Below are 25,898 nucleotides of genomic sequence, written 5' to 3' on the forward strand. Positions count from 1 at the left end.
CATTATGTAACTTATTAAATAATCCTTGAGAATAGCTGTGACTAAAAATCACTCAGCAAAAAGCCTGATGATTGTTTTGAACTTAGGAGGTCTGGTCATCAGACAAATTATATAGTCCATTGAGCAGGACCAGAAAAAACAGGCTTTTAAACTTAAAAAGCATCGCAGTTTGGGACCATAAAATGAATGTATCAAGCAAAAAATTCTACACATTTAAATAAGGCTTTTTTTTGTGTGGTTTTCTATCAGTAAAGTGTGATAATTTATGTTTATAACCGAATTGTGAATCATTGAGAAAAGGTTAAATTATGTTTGGTATGTTTGCTTTACAAAGGCGAAGAGTAAGGGGAGCACTATATGGTACAGTGGATAGAGCACCAGCTCCCAAATCAGGAGGACCTGCATTCAAATTTAGCCTCAGACATTTACTAGCTTTGTGATCCTGGGCAAGTCACTTAACTCCAACTGCCTCATCAAAAAACCAACCAATCAAAAAACAACAACAACAACAACAACAAACAAACCCAGAGGCAAAGACTGTGTGGTATGTTTTTCAAAGATTTTCAACCAAAATGGTCAAAATAAAAAGATTTCATTGTATAGAACAAGTAAGTTCTTTTAAATTTAATTTTTAAAGATGTCCTCTTGACAAGTCATTGTGACATGGAAACAACCCTGTAGCTAGGTAGCACAGTGGATAGAACATCAGCCCTGAAGTCAGGAGGATCTGAGTTCAAATCTGACTTCAGACACTTAATATTTCCTGGCTGTGTGACTCTGGGCAAATCACTTAACCCCAATTGCCTCAGCAAAAACAAACAAACAAACAAAAAACACCCAAATAAAATGAACATTTCTGTCTACTTGTAGAACAGAAATGGGAATCTCTATTAGTAGATACAGCTTGTTTTTCAAAATAAGTTCAAGATATAACATTTTAAATCTATCCTGCTTGATGGTGATTCCTTCAATTTTTTTATATTTTTGTTTAAGAATTGTATTGTTAATTCCTTTCCCCCTTTTATTCTTTCCTCTCCCTAAAACCAAAAAAAGAAAAAAAAAAAAGAAAAACCTTTTTGGTAAATAAGCATAGCCAATCAAAACAAATGTCCACATTGGCCAAGTGGCCAGGTGTCTTAAAAAGGTGTCTCATTCTGCATCTGAAGTCTGTCATTCCTCTGTGAAGAAGTGGGTAGCATGTTTCATTACTGGTCCTTTGGTATTGTTATAACTCTGAATTCTCTAAGGCTCTGCTACTGGATCATCATCTCTGTCAGATCCTATCCAGTCTGAATAATTATTATTATAAACCTGGGAAAAGTGTTCTTGCCAAGATTTAGTCTAGCTAAACTTTAGCTACCAAGGGATGATTTTTTGGTTCCAGAAATTTACAAGAACAATTTGTTCTGGTATAGAGAATAGTCACATCAAGAAAATATGTATTGGAGAAAATGTTGCCCTCAAGCTTGGAATGTTTTGTGTTTGTTTAAGAAAACTAAGTTTTATAACTTTTATAGCCTATGAAGAGGTCTTCTCAATCTTCTTAGGTTGTTCCAAGAATAAATGTATCAAATCAAAGGTTCTGATAAAGGCCTCATTTCCAAAATATATAGAGAATTGACTCTAATTTATAAGAAATCAAACTATTCTCCAATTGATAAATGGTCAAAGGATATAAACAGACAATTCTCAGACGAAGAAATTGAAACTATTTATAGACATATGAAAATATGCTCCAAATCATTATTAATCAGAGAAATGCAAATTAAGACAACTCTGAGATACCACTACACACCTGTCAGATTGGCTAAAGTGACAGGGAAAGATAATGTACAATGTTGGAGGGGATGTGGGAAAACAGAGACACTGATACATTGTTGGTGGAATTGTGACCACATCCAGCCATTCTGGAGAGCAATTTGGAACTATGCTCAAAAAGTTATCAATCTGTGCATACCCCAGCAGTGTTTCTACTGGGCTTATACCCCAAAGAGATACTAAAGAAGGGAAAGGGACCTGTATGTGCCAAAATGTTTGTGGCACCCCTGTTTGTAGTGGCTAGAAGCTGGAAAATGAATGGATGCCCATCAATTGGAGAATGGTTGAGTAAATTGTGGTATATGAACGTTATGGAATATTATTGTTATGTAAGGAATGACCAGCAGGATGAATACAGAGAGGACTGGCGAGACTTACATGAACTGATGCTAAGTGAAATGAGCAGAACCAGGAGATCATTATATACCTCAACAACGATACTGTTTGAGGATGTATTCTGATGGAAGTGGATCTCTTCGATAAAGAGAACCTTAATTGATCAAAGATGGGCAGAAGCAGCTACACCCAAAGAAAGAACACTGGGAGATGAATATAAACTGCTTGCATTTTTGTTTTTCTTCCCGGATTATTTATACCTTCTGAATCCAATTCTCCCTGTGCAACAAGAAAACTGTTTGGTTCTGCACACATATATTGTATCCAGGATATACTGTAACCTATTCAACATGCAAAAGATTGCCATCTGGGGGAGGGAGGGAGGGGAAAAATCGGAACAGAAGTGAATGCAAGGGATAATGTAAAAAATTATCCTGGCATGAGTTCTATCAATAAAAAGTTATTAAAAAATAAATAAAAATAAATTATACTTAAAAAAAAGAATAAATGTATCAAAACTGTCCTACAGTGACTGATAACAAAGCTTTAACATTTATAAGGCTTCTCAAGACACCTGGGGGCTGCTAAATCCCACTGCTGCTTCCAGGGTGATGATGACCTTATGGCCTGAGCTGCCTGTGTGCAAGGTTTCACTACAACTCCCAGTATTTCTGTACCTACTATTTCATCACTCGCCCATCATCACAGGACTTTAAGATTGGTAGAAATGGTATGGTGGTGTTTCTTGATTCTTGTGTAAATTGGATTTAGATGAGGCATTGCTGCACAAAGTCATCAGGCTTTATGCTCTCTTCCAGTGGTAGAACAGAGTCAAAAGATAACCTTGGTGTTTTCTACATCTAACCAAATTCTAGGCACTCCACAGCACCTGCTTCACTTGCCTTCATGGCCATGGGAACAAATTGTTATTTGCCCATTCTGGAAGCCTTCACATGTATTCGCTCACTGTAGGGTTTGAGACTCCTTGGTTACTCTCAATCTCATTTAGCCTGTCTGCTGAAACGATTTATTGAGATGCTGTGCATGCTACAGTTTCTTAAAGCCACAGGTAAGAGTTAGTTAGATCAGGTGGATACCAAATCGGCCCTGTAAAGGATTTGGCAGCCCTCATCTCAGACAAACTAGTTTTCCCTGACCACATCCTATACCCAGAAATTGGTCAGAGAAGTTCATTAGTATAGTAAATGCATTTCATGATGACATACTTGCCCGGGTTTCTGGACAATGGACAATGTTCTTCCACTTTCCAAGTCACCAATGGAGTGAAACAAGGCTGTGTGCTTGCTCTCATGTTTTTTAGCATGATGTTTTGATGTCTTCAATGAGGACAAATATAACATCACGGTCAGCTATCACATTGATGGTAAATTCTTCAACTTGAAAAGACTATAAGCCAAAACTAAAGTGGAGGGAGTGTTGGTGCATGACTTTATGTTGGCAGATGTTGTGTACTCAATGTAGCCTTCAAAACAGAGATGCAATAAAGTATGGATTCTCTGTTGTTTGTACTAATTTAATAATCAACACCAAGAAAACACATGTGGTCCATCAGATGACACCACAGCATCTATATGTGGAATTATCATTACAGCAAATGGAGAAGTCTGAATGCTGTGGATTCAGTTCACTTACATTGGCAATATACTTTCCAGGGATGAATATATGATAATGAGGTTGACACAATCTTTGGCAGAGCTAGCTCAGTGTTTGGAAAGCTCTGAAGAAAGTATGGGAGAGGAGAGGTATTAGATTGACTACCAAACTGAAGGTCTACAGAGCTGTTTGTGCTGACCTCATTGTTGTGTGTTGGGAAACCTGGACAGTGTATCAGCACTATGCCAGGAAACTGAATGGCTTCTATTAAAATTGTCTTAGGAAGATTCTGAAGATCATTTGGCAGGATGAGATACCAGACACTGAGGTCCTTTCTTGAACCAAACTGGTAAGCACTCCAACTCTACTGCAGAGAGCACAACCCTCTTAGACTGACCACATTGTTTGAATGCCAAGTATATGCTTGCCAAAAAAGTATTTTATGGAGAACTCACACAGGACAAGTTGTTCCCAGAGTGCTCAGAAAAAGTGATAGATAGAAGGACACTTTCAAGATCTCTTTTAAGAACTCTAGAGCTAATTGTATGATATGGGAGACACTGGCATGTCTGCCCATGGCATGCCGTCATCAGAGAAGGTGCTGTGCACTATGAACAAAGCAGAATTGAATTAGTTCAGAAATGTAAGATGCGCAAAATTTGAGAGTCCACCCCAAATGTTCACAAGGATTACTTGTGTCTAACCTATAGCAGAGCATTCTGAGTTGTATTGGTCTGATCAGCAATAATCAGACATACTAACTTGACTCTAATAGAGAAATGTCTTTGAGGACAAAAGACAACCAACTACAATTTATAATGCATATATTGTATTTAGTGTATGTATATTTTTTTATAAATACCTCATCCTCATATATTTTATATACGTGTATGTGTATATACATATGAACTATATAATCATATATTTTACATCTTTAATACTCATGGAAACCTACCTTCCTCTGAAAGACAATGTGCCCTTGACCCTCCTTTAAATAAGGCTTAAATTTTTTTCACTCTTGACCCTCTTTTTATCTGAGAAATTTTTGCATGACTCTGAGTATTTAAAATACGCAAATCAAACATTTACTGATAAATCATAATTTTGTGACTCCCATATTCAGTTATGAGAATCCATATGGAATTGAGAGTGCCCTGCTTTGCAAGGCCCTGTGTTTCTGATTAAAATCGAGCTGATTTGTATAGAACCTCACCTAGAGCCCACATTTGGGCACCAAATGTAAAGTCCGGACTAGCTCTCTGGAGGGCCTCAGGATCAGCTTGAGTCCTTGGTCTTAATGGAGGAGTGAAGGAGGCAGGAGAACCACCATGAGGCTGGTCATAGATAGAAAGTCTATCTTCTGCTCCTTCTTATCTCTTATATACCTTATATATATATATTACATCATTACAGCATACTAATTATATGTGAATTTAGAGAACCATTACATCACCATACTAAGTATGTGAACTAGAGAATCATCATCTCATCAATTCCACTGAGTTAACACCTTGTTTCAAGTATACTTCTCCAGTGTTCCAGCCCACTACAATTGAGATCCACAGTTTAAGAAGCTTCGCTTTACTGTCCTGGAAGTTAACTATTTCCAAAATCTCTCTCTGCTGTCATTCCTTAGTAACTTCTCTACCGTGTTTCCCCGATAAGACGACACTGTCTTATTATTTTTTTTGGACAGAAAACACCAGAGGGCTTATTTTCAGAGGAGGGCTTATTTTAATGAACATTGACAGCAATTTTAATAAACAGGTAAATGTGAACAAAAAAAAGTACCTTTATTCAATAATGATCATGTCATCTTCTTCAACAACATTGTCCTAAGTGTCCATACCCTGAATTCCGTCCTGGATGTCTTGCGCCTCTATTTCCTTCAGAAGAAGTGGACCCAATCTGTCATGTCCAGCAATATAGCTCTCTTTAAATGAACATGTCTTGTCCAGGTAACCTGCTCGTAGTGCCTTGGCGACACAGCTGTCAGTAATTTTATCCCATGACTTCTTCATCCAAGTCATGACTTCTTGCAGACAGGGCTTTACAAAGTTTCCACGCTGATTTCTTTCCATTCTATTTTCAATGTAGTCATTGACTTCCATGTGCAAATAGTCCTTGAATGGCTTGTTTATTGCAATATCAAGGGTCTGGAGATAGGCAGTCATTCCTGCAGAAATCATTACTTGATCTATTCTTCTCTCTGCAAGGAAGTTCTTCATTTCTTTAGTGCGGTGAGTGCTGGCTGAGTTCTTCTTCTATCCTCCATCATGCCCCTTGAGTTCTTCTTTTATCCTCCATCATGCCCCTTTTATCCTCCGTCATGCACCCTCACTCCCGCTTACATACCGGGTTTTTATGTTGTCCTGCCTCAGTTCTTCTCCGCGGCACTGCTCTCAATGGCACCAGCAAGCAAATCACTGGGGAAGAACAGGATGCTTTGATCCAGCAGTGTTTCTAGAGGGCTTATACCCCAATTTGTGGCAGCCCTGTTTGTAGTGGCTAAAAATGGAAATGAATTGACGCCCATCAATTGGAGAATGGTTGAGTAAATTGTGGTATATGAATGGTATGGAATATTATTGTTCTGTAAGGAATGACCAGCAGGATGAATACAGAGAGGACTGGCGAGACTTACATGAACTGATGCTAAGTGAAATGAGCAGAACCAGGAGATCATTATATGCCTCAACAATGATACTGTTTGAGGATGCATTCTGATGGAAGTGGATCTCTTCGATAAAGAGAGCTAATTCAGTTTCAATAGATCAAAGATGGACAGAAGCAGCTACACCCAAAGAAAGAACACTGGGAAATGAATATAAACTGCTTGCATTTTTTTTTTCCTCCCGGATTATTTATACCTTCTGAATCCAATTCTCCCTGTGCAACAAGAGAACTGTTCGGTTCTGCACACATATATTGTATCTAGGATATACTGTAACTTATTCAACATGTAAAGGACTGCTTGCCATCTGGGGGAGGGGGTGGAGGGAGGGAGGGGAAAAATCAGAACAAAAGTGAATGCAAGGGATAATGCTGTAAAAAATTACCCTGATATGGATTCTATCAGTAAAAAGTTATTAAAAAAAAAAAAAAAAGAACAGGACGATGCGCTCACTGCTGCAGCTCTGATTGGATGCAGCTCAGAGCGCGGTGTGCGTTTCACCGGGGGGTGGGGATTGGGGTGGGGGGACGGTGCATACAGAGGGTACTGTAATGTAGCGTGTAGTGCAGGGGATCACCTTCACTACAGTAGCAATCTCAATAGGGCTTATTTTGGGGGAGGCTTATTTTAGAGGAATCTTATACAGTAAGGGGAGGGCTTATTTTCGGGATAGGTCTTATTATTGGGGAAATACGGTATCTGCAGTTCCATCAAAGGTCACACTATCCAAATATATCACCCAATCCAGATTTGGGTGGTAATTATCAATCAACCCCAAGTCATTCTCCCTCTTTTTTTCCAAAGGATTCAGTACTTGTTTTCACAGAATCCCCTTCTATCTCTAATCCTGCCCTTTTACTGGGGTATTTCAAAATGTACATCAATTTCCCTCAAATACTCTAGCTTCCCAATTCTTCTATCTCAATTACCAAGATTTACAGTGCTACTCTTACCATAATCAATCCCTTCACTGGCCATTAACCACACAATTTCCACTTCTGTGAACAGAATTTCTTTCATCTACACAGAGCCACCTTATGCTTCACGCATCGGTTTTGTTCTCACTTCATTCCCTCTCAGTACTCTCTCACAAGCTATTATCTTTACTCTGGCTCCACTTTGTTCTATCTTACCTAGGGACCTGCCTTAACCAGCTCAGTATTGCACTTTCAGTTTTCTCATTTTAAGCTTCCCATAGCACCACTCTCCTCCCACTCTCTCAATTAATGATAATTAACATTGTTTGCTGGGAGAAGAGCTTCCTCTTCCCTCATCATTCAATGGAAACTACTCCAAAAATTAAAAGCTCTTGATCGCCAAATCTGATACCATTTTCTTCTCCTTCGTCTTTCCTGACTTCTTGACAGCACTTTTACCTCTCTTGGTTTTCTTAACTCTATTATCTCTTAGTTATTCTGTGTGACCTGCTCCTTCTTATTTACCTTAAAGAAATCATCATTTAGTTCATACTCACTAACTGTGGGTCATCAGTCAAAGCTCTGTCCTGGGCCCCATTATTATCTTTTTTTTTTTTTTTTTTAACATTTCCCTTCTTGGGTGACTTTATAATTCAATGATTATTTTTGTGTAAATGACTCACTGATCTATAAACAACAACAGTATTTATATAGCATTTTAAGGTTTGCACTTTCCACATTTTCTTATTTGATTCACATTAACAAGTGGCAAATGCATGGTGTATGAGATAGGATTTAAACTCAGGTTTTCCTAACTCCAAGCTTAGCAGTCCATCTTTAGCAACTTCCAAAGTCAATGTTTGTATATTTAGCCATAGTCTCCCTTTTGATGACCTGTCCCACATTACCAACAGCCTACTGGGCATTTGGAGATGTAGGCATCTCCAATATCCAACAAAATTCATCACCTTTTCCCTCAAACCAGCCCCTCTTCTGAATTTCTCTATTTCTGTTGAGGGTCCTACCATCTTTCCTGTCATTTAAGTTCACAATCTTGGAATCACTTTTCTTCAACTCATTACTATTCCTCATTCCACTTATTCATCATTTCTATCTCCATGACATCATTTTTATCTTTTTCCTTCTCTCTAATATGTCACTGCTGTGGTTTAGTTCCTCCTCATCTCTAGCCAGGATTGTTGCAATGGCCTCCTCAATGCTGGCTGCCTTTGTAATCTTATGTTCCACACACTGTCAAACTAATGTTCCTAAAGCACAGGTCTGCCTATGTTACTTTTCTGCTCAACAAGCATTATTGGCTTTCCATTGCTTTTAGGACAAAAAGTGAACTCCTGGGTTCAGCATTTAAGGTCCTTCACAAATTGGCTTAACTGACTTTTTCTAGCCTGAAAACTTCATTCCTCTCCCTCTAGCCAGAATGGCTTACTTACTGTTCTCAGGGCCTTTGAGCTTCTTTCTCCTGCCAGAGGAGGGAGTCTCTCCCTGCTTATTTTCACCCCTAGGAATTCTTTGTTCCAGGGACTCAGCTTCAGTGTTGCTTTCTTCTGTGTAATTATTTTGCATATATCCCACATGTACTCATCTTTGAATACCATTCCTCCTAGTAAATTACAAATTATTTGGAGACAGAGATTTTTCTCACTTTTGTATTTGCATGCTTAGCACCTACACAGTGTCTGGTTAAGTGCTTATTAAATGATTATGGCTTGACAGAGAGGAACTACCTGAGGCCAAAGAGAGCAGAGGAATTTCCTAGGAGCTGTAGAAAAGCAGCAGTTTAAGCTGTGGATGGAAAGCAGCTAAGGAGAAATGTAGGCGCCATAGGAACACTATGTTACCTGTGATTTTATTTCTAAGGACTGAACAAACGTTATCAATGCAGATCCAGCAGTTGTTGCACATTGTAATAGTCTTTGAGTCTCCAGGGGATCTTTAAGAGGCTGGGTAATTATCTAAGGTCACAGTAACTACATATGCAGAAATACAACTTGAATTTTGGTTATCACCACTCCAAGACCAGCCCGGTAACTTGTCCTGTCATGTTTTTTACTATCATTTTACTTCTATGCTGTACTTTATATTTTCTTTAAAGAATTTTGACTTTTATCGAATCCTGAAATCACCCCTTTGATTTAGGGATTAGCAAATAATGAACACTTCTATGGAATTTAAGATTTGAGGGTTGTCACAATCATTAGTGAAAAATCCAGGCAGATACAATAAAACTGATGACACTGTTTCTATGACCTACAGATTTAGCCCGACACCAAACTGCCAGGGGGCTTCTTTATAGAGCAAGACAAAGTCAGAACAAAATCCATCTCTCAAAAGATGATCTCCAGATCTGTACAGTGATAGGTGGTGTTTAGACTGGACTATAGTCTCAACTCTCATACCAAGTCTTCTAGATATCTTGAAATAGGATATCTTGCAGTCATATCAAGCTCAGCATGTATAAAATATCCCCCTCCCTTTGTTTTTTTAAACTTCCTTATTAATATTTTAAGCACTACCATTTTTTCTTAGTCACTCGGGCCCAAAACCTCGGGACCTCCTTAATTCCTCACTCACTCTGTGTCTAGTCTGTTGTCAAAACCTCTTTCATATGTGTCCCTTTATTTCTTCTCACAGAGCCCCCACCATATTTTGGATTCTCAGCACCTCATAAAATCAAAATTGCCATAGCCTTCCAATTGATTGCTCTGCCTAAGTCTTTTTTTACTCCAATTTATGTCCTACACAGTTACCAAAATGACCTTCCTAAAGTCTGACCTTGTTATTCTCCTCATCTGATATATTCTACTGGCTCTTTATTACTTCTAGGATCAAATAAATCTTCTGTGTTACATTAAAGTACTTTATAATCTAGTTCCTTACTATATTTCCACTCCTGAATTTTATTTTCCCTCATACTTAAGTACTGACTTCCTTCCTTTCTCTATCGCCTGTCTCTGCATCTTTGCATTTGCTATTGTTCCCCTAGCTCAGTTCTTTAGAATCTCTTGCTTCCAGTGAGTCAGCTCAAACCCATCTTTTGCAGGAAGTTCACATTCTGCTATTGCCTTCTTCTCTAAGGCTATATATTTTTTAATGTAGCTAGTTATTTTCATCTTGCTTCTTCCACAGAATGTGAATTTCTTGAGGGTGATGATTGTTTTGCCTTTCTTTGTATCAAACAATTAGCATAATGCCTGGTATAAACTATAACCCTAAATAATTGCTTTTTGACTGACTATAAAAGATCTATAATATCAAGTGAAACAATGAATTAAGTAGAGCTAAACTGCTCTCTCCAAAGTGACTAACAATTTCATTATTGCCAAATCTTATGGTCAATCTTCATTCTCTTTGATCTCTCAGGTTTGTTGATTGACTTCAGTACTCTCTTTTCCTTGATATTCTCTCTCCTCTCTAGTTTTGCATGAAATTCTTCTTGCCTGATTCTCTGCTTACTCTTTGACTGATCCTTCTCAGTTTCCTTTATTGAATTTTTATCCATAACATTCTCACTAATTATGGATGTTCCACAGGATTCTGTTCTTTCTCTACTTCATTTAGTGAACTCATCATCTCCTATGGATTCATTTATCATATCTATGTTCATTCTCAAATCTACTTATCCAGCCCTAATTTATCTCTACTATGACCTTTAATTTTGCATCTTTAACTTTCTATTGGATATCTTAACTGGAGAGCTCAAACGCAACATCTACAAAACAGAACTCTTTGTTTTTCCCTCCAGGGGTCCTCAAACTTTTTAAATAGGGGGCCAGTTCACTGTCCCTCAAGACTGTAGGAGGGCAGGATTATAGTAAAAACAAAAACTTTGTTTTGTGGGTCTTTAAATAAAGAAACTTCATAGCTCTCGGTGAGGGGGATAACCATCCTCAACTGCCGCATCTGGCCCGAGGGCTGTAGTTTGAGGACTCCTTGCCATCTAAATCATTGCCCTTTCCTAATTTTTCTACTATTGTTGAGGATACCATCATCCTTCCAGCCATCCAGCTCACAATGTAGGTATCAACCTCAACTCCTTATTCTCTCCCCTCTCATATCAATTTATTTAAAAGGCCTGTTTGCAATATTGTGCCTTCCTAACACCTCTTGTTATATAATCTCTCTTGCTCTTCTGACATTGACCCTACACCAGGATAATTTCAATAGTCTTCTGCTTGGTCTTCTGCCTCAAATCTCTCTCAGTCCATCCTCCATTCTTCTGCCAAAGTTATCTTCCAAAAGTGCAAGTCTATCAATTCTCTAGCCACTTCCAGTGGCTCCCTATCAAGATCAAATAAATAAAAAATTCTTTCTGGAGTGCTCCGTCCTTCATAATTTTCTCCCTTATTCCCCAATTCTATTCTTATTATACCCTACATCTCCCCCATACCCTTTGATCCTAGTATTTCCTGATGTTGGGCATTTTTACTGGGTATCCTCCCATGCCTGGGATTCTCTCCCTTTTCATCTCTGCCACCTGGTTTCCTTCAAATTTCAGCTAAAATCACATTTTCTACAGTCTTTTCCAATATCTCTCACTTCTAGTACCTCCCTTTTATTGAGCTGCAATTTATTCTGTATTTAGCTTAATTGCACATAGTTGTTTACATGTTGTATCTTCCCCATTAGTCTGTGAGCTCCTTGAAAGTAGTGGACTGTCTTTTGCCTATGTATCCCTAGTATTTAGCACAGTAGTAAGTGCTTAACAAATGTTTGTTGCCTGCCAACAGACCTTAAATTATATAAAGTACTAACAATAAAAAACTATTTGGTATTGGCTAAAAAAAGTAGAAAAATACATCAGGGAAAGATTAGACAAGAGTCAGAAACAAACCACAAATGGAACAAATGAACTCAAAAATCTGATGTTTAATAAATTCAAATTATCTGGAGGATTTCTATTTAACATGAATTGATAGGAAAACTGGAAGAAACTTTAAAAAATTTGTTTTAGGCTAATATATCACTTCATATTTCACAATAAATTAAAAATGGGTATGTGACCTGCCTGTTAAAGATCACAGCATAAAAAGAATAGAGGACCACCATATTGGAAACTTTTCACAGTATAGATTAATGTGTGAAGTCTAATGAGATATAGAGACAACCATAAAAGATAAAATAGATCATTTTAATTACAGAAAATTGAAAAGAATTTCTAAACAAACAATATGAATACAACTGGAATAAAAGTGATTGACTGGGGAAAAAGTTTTATATTAAATATCCCTGACAAAGGTCTGATATCCAAGATATAGTCACCTGTAAAAGTTTTGTTGTACAACAAGATTAAGTGATCAATTCTGATCGATGTGGCTCTCTTCAACAATGAGATGATTCAGACTAGTTCCAATGATTTTGTGATGAAGAGAGCCATCTACACCCAGAGAGAGGACTGTGGGAACTGAGTGTGGTTCACAACATAGTATTTTCACTCTTTTTGTTGTTTGCTTGCATTTGATTTTCTTTCTCAATTTTTTTCTTGTTTGATTTGATTTTTCTTATACAGCAATACAATTGTATAAATATATATGCATATGTTGGATTTAACATATTTCTAACTATAAACATATTTCTACCATGTTTAACATATAATGGACTACTTGCCATCTAGGGGAGGGGAGAGAAAATTGGAACACAAGGTTTTTCAAGGGTTAATGTTGAAGAATTATCCATGTATATGTTTTGAAAAATAAAAATCTTTTAATAAAAAAACAAACTAAAAATAAACAAAAAGTCTTGTAGCTTAGCTTAAGACTGCACTAAGATTTTTGGGACTCCTTGTATATGCAACTAAAATATTCAAAATAAAAATATTTCCAATAGATAAATGGTCAAAATATACTACCAAATTGTTCTAAAAAGAATTGTAAATCATTAATAGCTCATTCCAATATAAAATAATGTTCCAAGTCACTAAAAAGAGAAATGCAAATTGAAGCAACTGAGATTTTATCTCGTATTCAGCAAATTAGAAAAGATAGGAAAAATCAATGTAGAAGGGGCTATGGAAAGATGGCACACTATAATGCACTGGAGCATAGAATAGGTTTAGCCACTCTGAAAAGCAATTCTGAATTATGCAAAGAAAGTTATAAAAATGTTATTTGATCATCTATAATATACATAAACATATATATATATACACACACATATAAATAAAACTTATGCATCAGGCATGTGGTAAGTGCTCTACAATTATCTTATCTGATCCTCACAACCACCATGGAAAGTAGTTGTTATTATCCCTATTTTACAGAAGAAGAAACTGAGGCAAATAGGGTTAAGTGACTTGCCAAAGATCACATAACTAGTAAGTATCAGAGGCTGGATTTGAATTCAAGTAATCATCTCAGCATTCTATTCACTTCCCCTTTTAACCCTGCCAGCTCTGCCTCTTCCTCCAATTCCTTTACATATTGACCAGAGAGGTCAATGACAAAAAGAAAGGTTCTTTCTATACCAAAATATTTGTAATATTTTTTGGAGTGGCAATAAATGAAATAGCCATCTGTTGACTGGGGAAGAGCTTAACAAATTGTGATTTTGAAATGTAGTGGAATATTATGAAAAATGATAAATGAATACAAAGAATCACGGAGAGAAAGACTAGTGAATTGATACAAAGTAAGCCAAAACAGAAAAAATAATACACATAATGATTATTACAATACAAATGGAAACAAAACCAGTGAAACTAAATGCTAGGAAATTATAATGGCCAAATGCAGCTCCAAGAAAGAGATATGGGAAAACACCTCAGCCTTTGTTTTCAAAGACATGGGGCTCTGGGCCTGGAACACCACACATAATATTAGTCTTCTCAATATTGTAGTTTTGCTAAACTGTTTTTCCCCTTATTTAAAATTTTTTTGCTCTCTGAACACAGGGGGAGGGATTTGTTAAAGAAATGTAGGTGAAACAAAAATGAAATATATGTCAATAAATTAAAAAAACATCAATATTAGATCGCTTTCTTCAAGACACATCTGTGATGTAGATAATACATTGTTATTGCTGTTCTGTGGATAAAGAAAATGAGCTCAGAGATAAATGACTTGCCAAGAAAAGTTAATAAGTCCCCAGGGATACAGTCAGGTTTCTTGATTCCAAATCCTGTGCTCTTTTCACTCTAACATCGAGTAACTAACTTAATATTATCTCTTTATCACAGATTCAAATTTTCACTGAAATTTTGTACCACTGTCTCATTCTAGCCTGCAGGTGAGTCATGCTGGTTCTCAGAGCCTCTGTTAAATGAACACAGACTCTAACAGGTCCCCACCAAGCTGGAAAGCTTTTCCCTGTTGGATGACTATCACATAGATGGCCTACCTAAGATCAAAATACTAGATATCCAGTAATTAAAAAAAATTGTTTTTAGACATGCCAACTCATTAATCTTTATGAAAGATACAAGAGAAAACAGGCTTAGAAAAATTAAATCATATTGCTTCTGGTCATTCTTAATTTTAGTGCTTTCTACTTGACAAGGACAGGGACTAGACCAATGATTTCACCAATATAGGTAATTCTTGGAAGAGAAAACGCCCTCTCTCTATGTAGGGTCAGCATCTTCTCAACTAATTGTCTTACTGCCTAGGACATTCATTTAAGTGTCTTGCTCAGTGTTCCACACCCTGTATGTGTCACAGGTAAACCCTAAACTCAGTTCATTTGGGCTCCAAGGCCAATTTTCTACTCCACACTCACTGCTATCTCTTTTAGAGCTCTATTAACAGCTTTGTGGGACCAGGACCAGAAAACTTATTGATTACTTCCCTCTGGAAAATAAGCAAAAGGGTGATAAATTGCTATGACATATGACTTCCCAATAAAAATATACTAAAAGGTAATGGAAAATCATGTTTTTCAGAAGACTAGACCAGGATGACTCACTGACCTAGAATGTGCCTGAAGCCCTGTTTCTATATTAAATCAGGAGGTTACCTTTGCTGATTTCTGTGTCTGCCCATGCCTTCAATCCAGGTCGAAGTTGCTGGCAAGTTTGATTCAACTACCAGAAGCTGAGTAGTTCAATGCTGATAAGTGGCTGGATACTGTCATTGGAGGAAAGAATAATGAAAAAGGTGAAAAAATGTGATCTTCTGAACATTCTACAGGTGTGGTCCCCCCTAGTTAAACTTAGGAGGAAACAGATGCCATTCTCAGCTTTCTAAGATCCAAACCATGTTATATAGTTGATGAATCTGAGCTAGAAGGGACTTTAGAGACCCATCCAATCCTATGCAGACATTTTGCAGGCTTCACCAAAGTTACACATAATAAATAACTGAAGTGAAATTTAAACCCAAGACTTGTGGCTCCAGTTGTAGTTCTCTTTGCTCTGGATTTTGCCAGATCCCTACCAAAAGAGGGGCTCCCTTCTCTTTAGGAGTTGGCCATTTCCTATTGATCTTTGGGAATTGAAAGAGAACCCAATCCACAATGAGTTCCTAGGATATATCATGTTCAAGATCATGTCTGGCCTTTTGATGCCTGCACTCTGCTTTCTCCTTTTTGATCCAGCTGTCTTTCATGTCTTAGAACTGCTACAGAGAGGCTTGCTGGAATGTCTTCCAGTTAGAGCTGATTCTTACTATTATGGACCAAGGTAGGACTGACTGTCCAGATAAGAAAGGATGTAGGCTTCATCCAATTCCATGCAACAATCATCCCTTCAGTAAATTTCCTCATCTGTAAATTTGGCCCTGTAATTTTGATAGTCCAATATATTCCTGGCTAAGCCTTAGGGGATTCCCAATTGAATACTAGTAAGCAGACAGATGAATATATTTTTAAAAATATGTATAAATAGATAGATACACATACATGTACACCATTCCCACATATAGAGGAGTAGCTAGGTGGCTCAGTGATAGAATACCGAGTCCGGAGTCCAGGAGTCATGCTCCTGAATTCAAATCCAACTTCAGACACTCATTAGCTGTATGAAACCGTCCAAGTCACTTAACCCTGTTTGCCTCAGTTTCCTTATCTGTAAAATGAGCTGGAGAAGTAAAGGTAAACCATTCCAGCATCTTTGCCAAGAAAACCTCAATTTGGGTCACAAACGGGTCGGACACGACTTAACAACAAATTATAACTGTGTATATGATTACCTGTAGGAGTTAGGGGCCATGCAGTTCCTCCCCCTCCCCCACTAAAACCCGTAGAGATGGGGAGGCCTCTAGGGGTCCCTTCCCCTGCGGCCCAGTGGGCACTACGCTCCCCCGAGGCCCTTCAGCCCGCCCGGCCAGCCAGTCCTAATCCTCCTGGGGCGGGTCTCTAAGTCATAAAAACATCTCTGCGCTGGGGTCCGGAGACGCCCACCTATTATTCTCGCACCTGGGTTCCCCCACCCGCCATGTTTGCTCCTCCTTCAGCTCGTCCCACCCTCCTGTCACTCAACCGCTCCTTTCCCCGCCCCCAATAACCGTCGCTGCCTTCGGTTTCCATAGGGAAGCGTGGGGGTGAGGCAAGGATAGAGCAAATTCCCTTTTCTGATAGGCTGTCTCCCCCCCACCCAGTCTCACTACCCCCCAGCGGCCGCCGGTTCCACGAGCTCATTGGTCCTCGGTGTGGCGCGTGGAGGTAGCCCGCTAAGGTCCAGCGGAGGCTCTTGCCGCGGGTCTAGGTCAAAGGTGGGAGAGCTTCCCTCCTTCCCTCCCCTATCCCCGCTCCGCGCCGTCTCTTCCTACTCGGCGTTGATTGGTCGGCCGGGCGCGCGCACGAGGCGGGAGGGGGAGGGGCAGGGGGCTGGTGGGCGGGCGTCGTTGGTCGCCGAGGCAGGGGAGCGAGGCTCTCAGTAGTAGTGATTGTCGCGAGCTGGGAAGTGGCTGTGGCCCGCGAGTAAGAGGGAGCCATGAAGCACTATGAGGTAAGGAGAAACAGACCCCTATAGCTGCGGAGAGGAGGGGGAGGAAAACAAGGAGACGGGGAGGGACGTCACCGACATAGGGGGAACTCTACTTTGCATTGAGGAAAAGACCCCTGCCATTAAAAAAATTAACTACTCAGCGCAAACCTTAAATAGCCCCGTGACCCTCAACCCCAAACAGCCCCATGCTCTATGGCTGCGGGAGACACGCAGGCGCAGTTAGAGCATGAATTGCCTCCGGCCCCTGCTAGGTCTCAGTGCGCATGTTGGGGAAGGTGGGGGGCGGTATTTACGACCTGGAAATAGAGCCTGGCGACCGGAGGGAGGGGAAGGATCCCATCTCTGTTTGTGTGCAAAGAGCAGGTTTTAATTCTCCGAGCTGGAAGGGTCTCTTTTTGTAAAGAAGGAAAAATTGAGGCCCAGAAAAGGGAAAAACTTGCCATAGATCATAGTGCTAATGAGGGACGAGTCTAGGGTTTGGGTCGAGGTGTCCTGAACCCACTTTCCCCAGTACCTTTGCAGCTCTGGTTCGTCATGGCACTGGATTGATTGATCGATCCTACTCCTCGTTAGGAAGAGGTCCCGGTCTCCCGATCCTGATGGAGGATGGGAGGGAGGAGAATTTGCTCCAAGCCTGCTGCTCTTTTCGGGAAGGGGCTTCCAGCGTCACCTTTCACCTGTTTGACCTTTGTACACCTTTTCTTTATCCCTCCTCGTGAGCTTTGAGCTGTGCAACTTGCTGTGGTAGCAAGCCTTGGTAGCAGCATCTCTAGACTTGTCCCGGATGATCAGTACAGTTGATAAGATTTCTTGGTGATCTTGAAATTTCACCATATCAGTCAGGCCAATCTGCCCATTTCACAATTGATAAAAATGAGGCTCATAGTGGGAAGTAGTTTGTAATTTAGCTTGCAATTTGGGTTCCATTAGGCTGAAGTTACTACAAGGGATGCCATCAGAACTTTCCCAGTTCATAGGATCATGACGGGCTCTTAGAGATCATGTAATCTCATTCCTTTGTTTTGTAGGAAACCGAGGCCTGAGTTAACACGAGTAGTAAAACAGATCCCAAACCTCCAGGTTTCTTTTAACTCCATATCCTATTTCTTGATTACTCAGTCTGGGACTTTTGTGTCATCATCATGTCAGTCTAATGGATTGTAGAATCATTGGTATTTGGAAGAGACCGTGGAGTTCATCCAATTTAACCCTTTTCATCGGGGCTTGGGAGAGATTAACAAAACTGAGTCTGCGTCTTTCTGACTACAAGTCCAGTGTTGTATCCACTCTCTGTATTATGCCTTTATTTTTTGGGAGACTGCTGTCTTTTTCCCTTTTAAAAAGGGTTTTGTGAGAATCTTTCCTATAGGACCTTAACCAATTTTTTATTTGTTGGGTAAAATTAAAGGCAGCTAAGTGGTGAAGTAAGTAGAGCTTCCAAGAGGCAGGAAGACCTGAGTACTAATCCAGCCTTAGACACTAATTAGGCAGTATGGCCCTGGGTAAGTGACTTAATCTCTTTCCATAAGTTTCCTCATCTGTAAAATGAGCTGGAGAAGGAAATGGCAAACTACTCCAGCATCTCTGCCAAGAAAATCCTAAAAGAGGTCACAAAGAGTTGGACATCCCTGAAACAAATGAATCAGATCTCAAAGTTCACTTTTTAACTTTATGCTTGCTGTGACTTTCTAAAATAATCTCCTTTTCCTTTTCCTTGCCCTTGTTCTAACATTTGTAAAAAAGTAAAGTTTGATTTGCTATGTAGGATTTATATGTGCCCAAGTGTTTTTGGATTTTGTTGTATTTAATACCATTGAAATTAAAATAGTTTCCCCCACACAGGTTATATCACACAGAAGACATTGTACTCACGTGCAGATAACTCCAATTCTGTATTCTAACAATAAAAGATCTCTTGGTTCTTTTAAGAAAGAGGTTGCTTTGTATCCATTGTTCACAATGACTGAACCTTGACCGGACCTGGGAGGAAAATATCATTATTTATTAGTAATTAACATCTGTGAATGTGTTCTTCCCTGCAGAGAGAGGGGATAGCACTCTTCAAGTTATAGTTTATAGAGTAGCATATGAATCACCAGTACCTTAAGTTGGCAACTATAGAACCAAAATGTTAGAGCGAGGCTTTCCTAGACAGATTTGGCTGTGGAACAATTTGGGGTCAGCTCTTGATAGAATTTATAAATCCAAAGGATTATAGCATAGAGAACATGCAACATTTAAAGCAGCTCAGAGCTGTTAGAGTTGGATAGAATCATAGAAGTCTCCCCATATCTTACAGCTGAAGACACTTTAGGCCCAAGACGTTAAGTAACTTCTAAGGTATCACAGCAAATAAGAAGCTGAGCTGGGAAGAGCATCCTCTTCTAATCCTCATTTTGTCTATCATGCTTTATTCCTGGGATAATGTAGAGATTGAGGAAATTTTAGAGCAAAGTAGGGGAAAATAAGCCTATTTTCAAACAAAAATTGCTTCAAAAATTTTTTTTACTCAGTTTAATAGTTCTAATGCTTAGCAGAGCAGGAACTTAATAAATGCTTATTGAAGGAATGAGTATTTCTATGAAAGCTCATTATGAGGTAAATATGACATGAGGTGACTGGAGACTGCTGTGAGAGAATCTTTTGAAAGGACTAGGGGTAATTATCTTGGAGAAGAGAAGAGAAGACTTATCCAGGAGCTGCTTTCTTTAAATTTTGAAGGGCTGTTGTATGGAAGAATGGTTGGCAGAACTAGCAGAGACTGGAAGACCTTTTTGCCAAGTAAATTTCTGATAGAGAGTTTGAACAATAATATGGATCATCTTTAGCAGTAGTGGTTAATGTCTGATCACAGTTTGGAAAGTGACAATTTAGATCAGCTTCTTCATTTCATATATAGAGAGTGACTTGCTTGAGGTAACATGATTATTAGGATTGCCAGAACAATTGCTTTCCATTATATCATGTTATTTATAGTGGTTCAAGTAAGAACTAGTATGGATTCCTATTGTATGTAATGGATTGATTGTAATTCCTCATGCAGATTATTATTTGGGGCCAACAAAGAGTCATTAATTGTTCAGTGGCATAAACCAAATGTTAGAAAGCCAGTCTTGTATGAGTGCTTTATTTGGAGTCAGGAAATCTTGTATTCATGGTGCAGTTTTTTCAGTAGCTGTATGATCCTATATCCTATTTATAAAAAAGTGGACTAATTACCTGAACTATCTAACTCATGGTTGTTTTGGAGAAAAATGCTTTATAAACTTTGAAGTACTATGTAAATGTTTGGTGTTTCTCCCTTCTCTCTCGTCTCCTTTTTATTATTATTGCATGATAAATGTGGACTAGATTGGGATGTGCTTTGATCTTTGTGTGTATCTTCTTGAGAGTGAACTCCTTGAAAGCTAGAACTGGGTTTAGAGTTACCTTAGGATAAAAATATAGAGTGAAAGTGTTAGTTTCTCACACTGAAAGTAATTGCCTTTTAAAAATTGCTCTTCCCCCTCTACAAATGGGGAATAAAATTTAGGATTAATTGGAAAAACAGCTTGCTACATCTTGTCACTGAGCCCATGATCATCTCTAAACAATTTTGGGAAGCTCAGTCCCTCTGTTTTCTTTAGCCCAAACTATGATTGTCATTTCTTGCTACAATTCACTTGAGGTAGGCAGCTAGGTGGTGCACTGGTCAGAGGGTCAGGCCTGGAGTCAGTTCAAATGTAGTCTCAGACCCTTGTTAACTACTGTGGCCCTGGGTAAGTCACTTAATTCTATTTGCCTCAATTCTTCATCTGTAAAATGAGCTGGAGAAGGAAATGGCAAAACACTATTTTTGCTAAGAAGACCCCAAAAGAATTAACAAAAAATTGGAGATGATTGAAACAACTGAACACATAGGCCCTTTTCAACTAAAGTTAAACCTTTATCTGTCACCTTCCAATCTTTACTAAACCATAACTTGTTTCTGTAATAGTCTTTCAAAGTTCTTTCTGGAAAGAAGTAGAGATTCAACCAAATCTTACTCTGATCCCTTTTTATTTTCCTTTTAAAACAAAGTGACAATTTTATAGTTTTTCATTTTTACATAAATTGTGAGGGGAAAAAAAAACCACACTTCTCTCCCTCTAGTGAAATCTCCCTGCCACATGTAAAACTACTGATCTACTGATCTGCCTGATGGTATTTAGTGGTCTGTTTTAGGACTTGTACTTCTCTGCCATTAAGGGGAAGTTTTTCTCTCTGTCTTGAAGATTATTAGTATTAAAACTAGAGATTCGACCCCTCATCTTCCTTATTGTCAGCATTTAGAGTTCCACTGTTAGAAGCTGGAAGGAGGTAATTTAACCCATAAGGAAACTGAGCCTCAAGTGACCAGCCCAACTCATGAAGCTAGTCTCTTTAGGGCTTTTTGGCAGATAGTAGATGGTAGAGAATGATATTGTTGGATCAGGAAGAAGCAGTGAGGGTTGGTTGCTTTGTGAAGAGGTTATGAAACAAGTCTCTTCACCTCTTTGGGCCGCAGGATCCTCTCAAGGAAGAAGTTGATGTCCACAAACTCTTAAAACCCTTCCATTTCTAAAAATCTCCCTCTTCTATGAACAATGTGTGTGATGTCAGAGGCTCCCTTAGGGTTGGGAAGGTAATATGTTCTGATCTAAGGACCCTAGGTTAAGAAGGATGTGTCCTGCTGCTTGCAAGTAGCTCAGGGGAGCCAGTGCAATTGAAGGTACTATTCAGAGCAGACATTGCAGGACATTTGCACCTGTCACTGACTCTGTAAGGAGATATATGCTGGGATATTAATATTGCAATCTCCAGACTTGCTGCACCAGCAAGCTCAATAGTCCTTCTTAGTAAATAACATTTTCAATTATCAAAACATCAGACAGAGGTAGAAGAAGGTATTTGATGCATGAATATGGTTTGTTTTTAGGAATGGGGATTTCAACTCTGGCAGGTTGTCACAGCCTAAAGAATCCCAATACTTTTAGCACAGAAATTGAGTACTTCAGGAAGGCCTTTGTCAGATCATTGTCATAGAATGCTAAAACTGGAAAGGACTTTAGAGATTATAAAGTCCAGCTCTCCTTAGGAAACTTAGATATGGACTTAACACTTTCTTGTTAGTACTGACACAGGCAACTGAAAATTTCCCACTGAGGTTACTCTAATACTCAGACTTCTTGTAGTAGGGAAATAGGTTGCCATGTGGATATAGGGTGTCATTTGTAGTACAGTAGCAGAAATAGGAGAAGGTTCTGTGTTAAAAGTCTTTTGTCAGTAAGTGACTCTTTAGGCAGTTTGCTTAGGAATACTTTAAAAGTGTTGGATAAATTGGACAATTAAGAGCATGTCTTTTAATTGTAGTCAAAAGGGTGAAAAAAGCCACTAGATTTGATATTTAAGGTCGCTTTCAACTCATATGGCTATGATCCTCTGACTTTGTGTCAGAGAATCTTGATATTCATGTCACAACTTTTTCACTCACTAGCTTTATGAGCATTGGAAAGTCAGGAAAACATACTTTCCTAGAATGTCTAGACTGTTGTGGCCACTTCTTGGTGCCACATTTTAGAGATGACACTGGTAAACTGAAGTTTGTACAGAGGAGGGTGACTGAAATGGTGAGAGAATTGGAATTATGCCTTGTAGTGTGGATTGAAGGAACTAGATGCTGTTTGGTCTATAAAGAAGACGACTTACAGAAGACATGATTACTGTCTTTAAGTATTTAATAAGATTGTCCTGTGGACTTGTTCTCTGCTTGGTCTCAGAAGGCAACTCTGAAATTGAACTTTTTACTTGCTGAAAGGTATATTTCCCCTCAAAATAAAGGTGTCCTAACAATTAGAGCTGTCTAGTTGTACACTGTTTGTTGGTGATTTTGTAGAGGACATTTCCTACTTAAGTCTAGATTAGATATTTTTCAACTTTGTAATTCTGTGAATTTCTATATATTATAGTAATCTCATCTGTAAAATGGGGGCAATCTACCTTAGATTGTTATGAGGATGAACTGAGGTAATATATGTGAAAGTACTTTTCAAAGAACTTGTTGAGATGCCATGGGTGGTTTCTATCATCATTAATTGGAGCTTTACATTTAATTTTACTTGACTAAACCTTGATTTTGAATAATCCAGTTTTTCCTTGCCTTTATTACTTTAAAAAGTATTTTTTTTTGGGGGAACAAATTATTTTTAATTTCTGAAATTTTTTTCTTCACAGCAAAATATTTACATGACTTTAGATACTATGAGAAAGATGTATATATGCACCTACATACATACACACACACATCCCCATTATGAACAAACAGCACAATCATTTAAAATTATAAATCAGTACACCTTTCTGTACATCTCATGCTACTGGCAGTGAGATTGCACAAGCATAATCAAAACAGGACATAGACTTATATCAAAACTATCCCCTGAACCTTGGTTTTCCCTTCCCTCTTTATAGTGTCATGAAGTAACTGGCTACAGGCTGTGAAAGTTTATTTAGGCCTTCATAGCCAGGTTGGCTAGAGTGTTTCAAGAACAAAAGCTTGTCCATGGAAGCAACCTGGAAGCACCTGCGCTGTGAAGTTCTCTACTGCTGAAGTTGAGTAAAGTAGATTCTGAACTGACTTTGTCAGCCCAGAGACCTGAAAAACTGAGGGATAGCTCACCAGGACAGAAAACTGCACATGGAGGCTTTTCAACACTCTATCAAGTATAAGGGAAGAGCACAGCATCAGTTGGGGCCAGGTCTAACCACCCAAAAGTCACTTGAAGAAAGAGACATAGTTTAGTGAACCATGCATTTAGTGAACCCAGCATGGGAGGAGACCCTTTGAAATACAGCTCCTAAGGAAACTATAATCAGAAGGTAGGAAGCAAGAAATGAATTTTTTTTAAGGGCAAAAAATACTGAAAGTATACATTTCAAGGAAGAAAAAACCAAAGAATTTGAACAAAAACATAAAAGAAAAAACAACAACAGAAGGAAATACAGCTTCCAGATCTATTAAGTTCACTTGCTTTTATTACTTTAAGGCAATGGAAATTTGGTACATGAATAATTTGAGTATGAATCTTTTACTTTTCCCTCAATTATTTCAGTTGTATAATTAAATCTACTTTGGAAGTTTCTCAGATTTAAGACTTGGTTTGTGTACTGTCTATTGATGGGGCTCGGTCCCCTCAGTTTTGTCAACTACTTCATGACTTGAAAGGACTTTTAGATCTAAATCTATCTAAGGACATATAGATAATTTTATGTGGTCTTTGTATTGCAAACTTTGACTGATGCAACTTCCTTTGACTAAAGGGAAAGAGGCATTGGGTCAATTGGGTTGTCAGTTTTTTGGAAAGCCACCTTAGTCAGGGTCTCCCAGGTATCCTTTTCTCCTCTCCTCTTTTTAGGCATTTGTGGATTTCAAGTCATTTATCTTGTTGCTGAGCATGTTTTTCTTAAGTGTTTACAGCTGTTTAGAAAGTTTATTTTTCTAAAGAGAAAACAAAGATGGCATGTTGAGGGAGTGGACACTGAAACTGGAATTAAAAATACCTAGGTACAAATCTTGACCCTGACATTTCATTTACCAGGTACTTAGTAAATACCTTACTATTATGTCAGTTACTGGCATTGGGAATTGGGCATTGGGAATACTCAGACACCAACGTCCCTATCTTTCCCTCTTTTGGAGAAAGACAACATGTTACAGAACATTGTTAACAGAACATTAAGTACAAAATATATACAGAATGGGAGGATATACCCTCCAGGCATGAGGTATGGGGATAGGAGATAAAATGATAGGGATGATCAAGAGCAAGCAGGCCAGTTTGGCTGGGATGCACTGTAGGTGAAGGAGGAAAGTAATGTATATTAAGTCCAGAAAACTATGCCAAAGGCAGTTTGTGAAATTTTAAAAGTCAAAGGAGTTTAAAAGGAGTGGCAGGAGCTTCTTGAGCAGGATAGTGATATATAGGCAGCTATATGTGAATGGTTTAAAGGGTATTGCAATAGTCTGGGTGTGAGCTGATGAGGCTGTGAATAGAGAGAAAGGGGATGGAAGGAGAGCAAAGAATAGAAAATCTTGCCAAGATTGTGAATCTAGGTGACTAGAAAGATGGAGGTGCTCTCAACAGACATAAGAAAGTTAGGAAGAAGAGGAGAATGCTTTGTTGGTGAAAAACTACTGAGTTGCTTTGGGCTTGTTAAGTTTGAGATACCAAGCCACCCCTACTACTACCCTCACCCACCTCTACCACTACCCTCACCCACCACTCCCTTTTAAACTTCTGGAGAAAGGCCAGGATTCAGAGCTCAAGAACCACAGAAATTGCAGTGCCTCCCACAGCAGGGAGCAGGGACTTGCCATCTGTGCATCCACTAAGCAGTTATCATCATTGGACAAGTAAGCTCAAGAACCTTGGGAACAACAGCAGTCTTCTTCAGACCACTAATATTACCAGCTCGGTCCCCAAAACCATCATCTAAAGAAACAATTCTTGTGGAGTTGAATTCTGTCAACTGCCATAGCTACTAAACAAAAGAAAATTCTAACTACAAAAGCCCTTGACACTTTGAAATGAATTTGTATCAGAAATTGATACTCATCAATGGGAATTATTTTAAAATGATGCCT

At 38.7% G+C, this 25,898-nt stretch overlaps 2 protein-coding genes across 2 annotated transcripts in view; one reads left to right on the top strand and one right to left on the bottom strand.

Annotated features, from left to right (window-relative positions):
• Positions 1-15,540, bottom strand: part of DNAJB1 (DnaJ heat shock protein family (Hsp40) member B1) — a 48,057-nt gene extending 32,517 nt beyond the window's left edge. Inside the window, exon 1 of the mRNA XM_051971717.1 lies at positions 15,328-15,540. The gene's annotated coding sequence lies outside the window, so the exon portion shown is untranslated. The remainder of the gene's footprint in view (positions 1-15,327) is intronic.
• Positions 15,541-17,154: 1,614 nt separating this feature from the next.
• TECR (trans-2,3-enoyl-CoA reductase) overlaps positions 17,155-25,898 on the top strand; it is a 32,656-nt gene continuing 23,912 nt past the window's right edge. Inside the window, exon 1 of the mRNA XM_051971723.1 lies at positions 17,155-17,257. Coding sequence (XP_051827683.1) covers positions 17,243-17,257 — 15 coding nt within the window. The 5' untranslated portion in view covers positions 17,155-17,242. The remainder of the gene's footprint in view (positions 17,258-25,898) is intronic.

The sequence above is a fragment of the Antechinus flavipes genome, chromosome 1 (genome assembly GCF_016432865.1).
Source record: "Antechinus flavipes isolate AdamAnt ecotype Samford, QLD, Australia chromosome 1, AdamAnt_v2, whole genome shotgun sequence".
Lineage (NCBI taxonomy): Eukaryota > Metazoa > Chordata > Mammalia > Dasyuromorphia > Dasyuridae > Antechinus > Antechinus flavipes.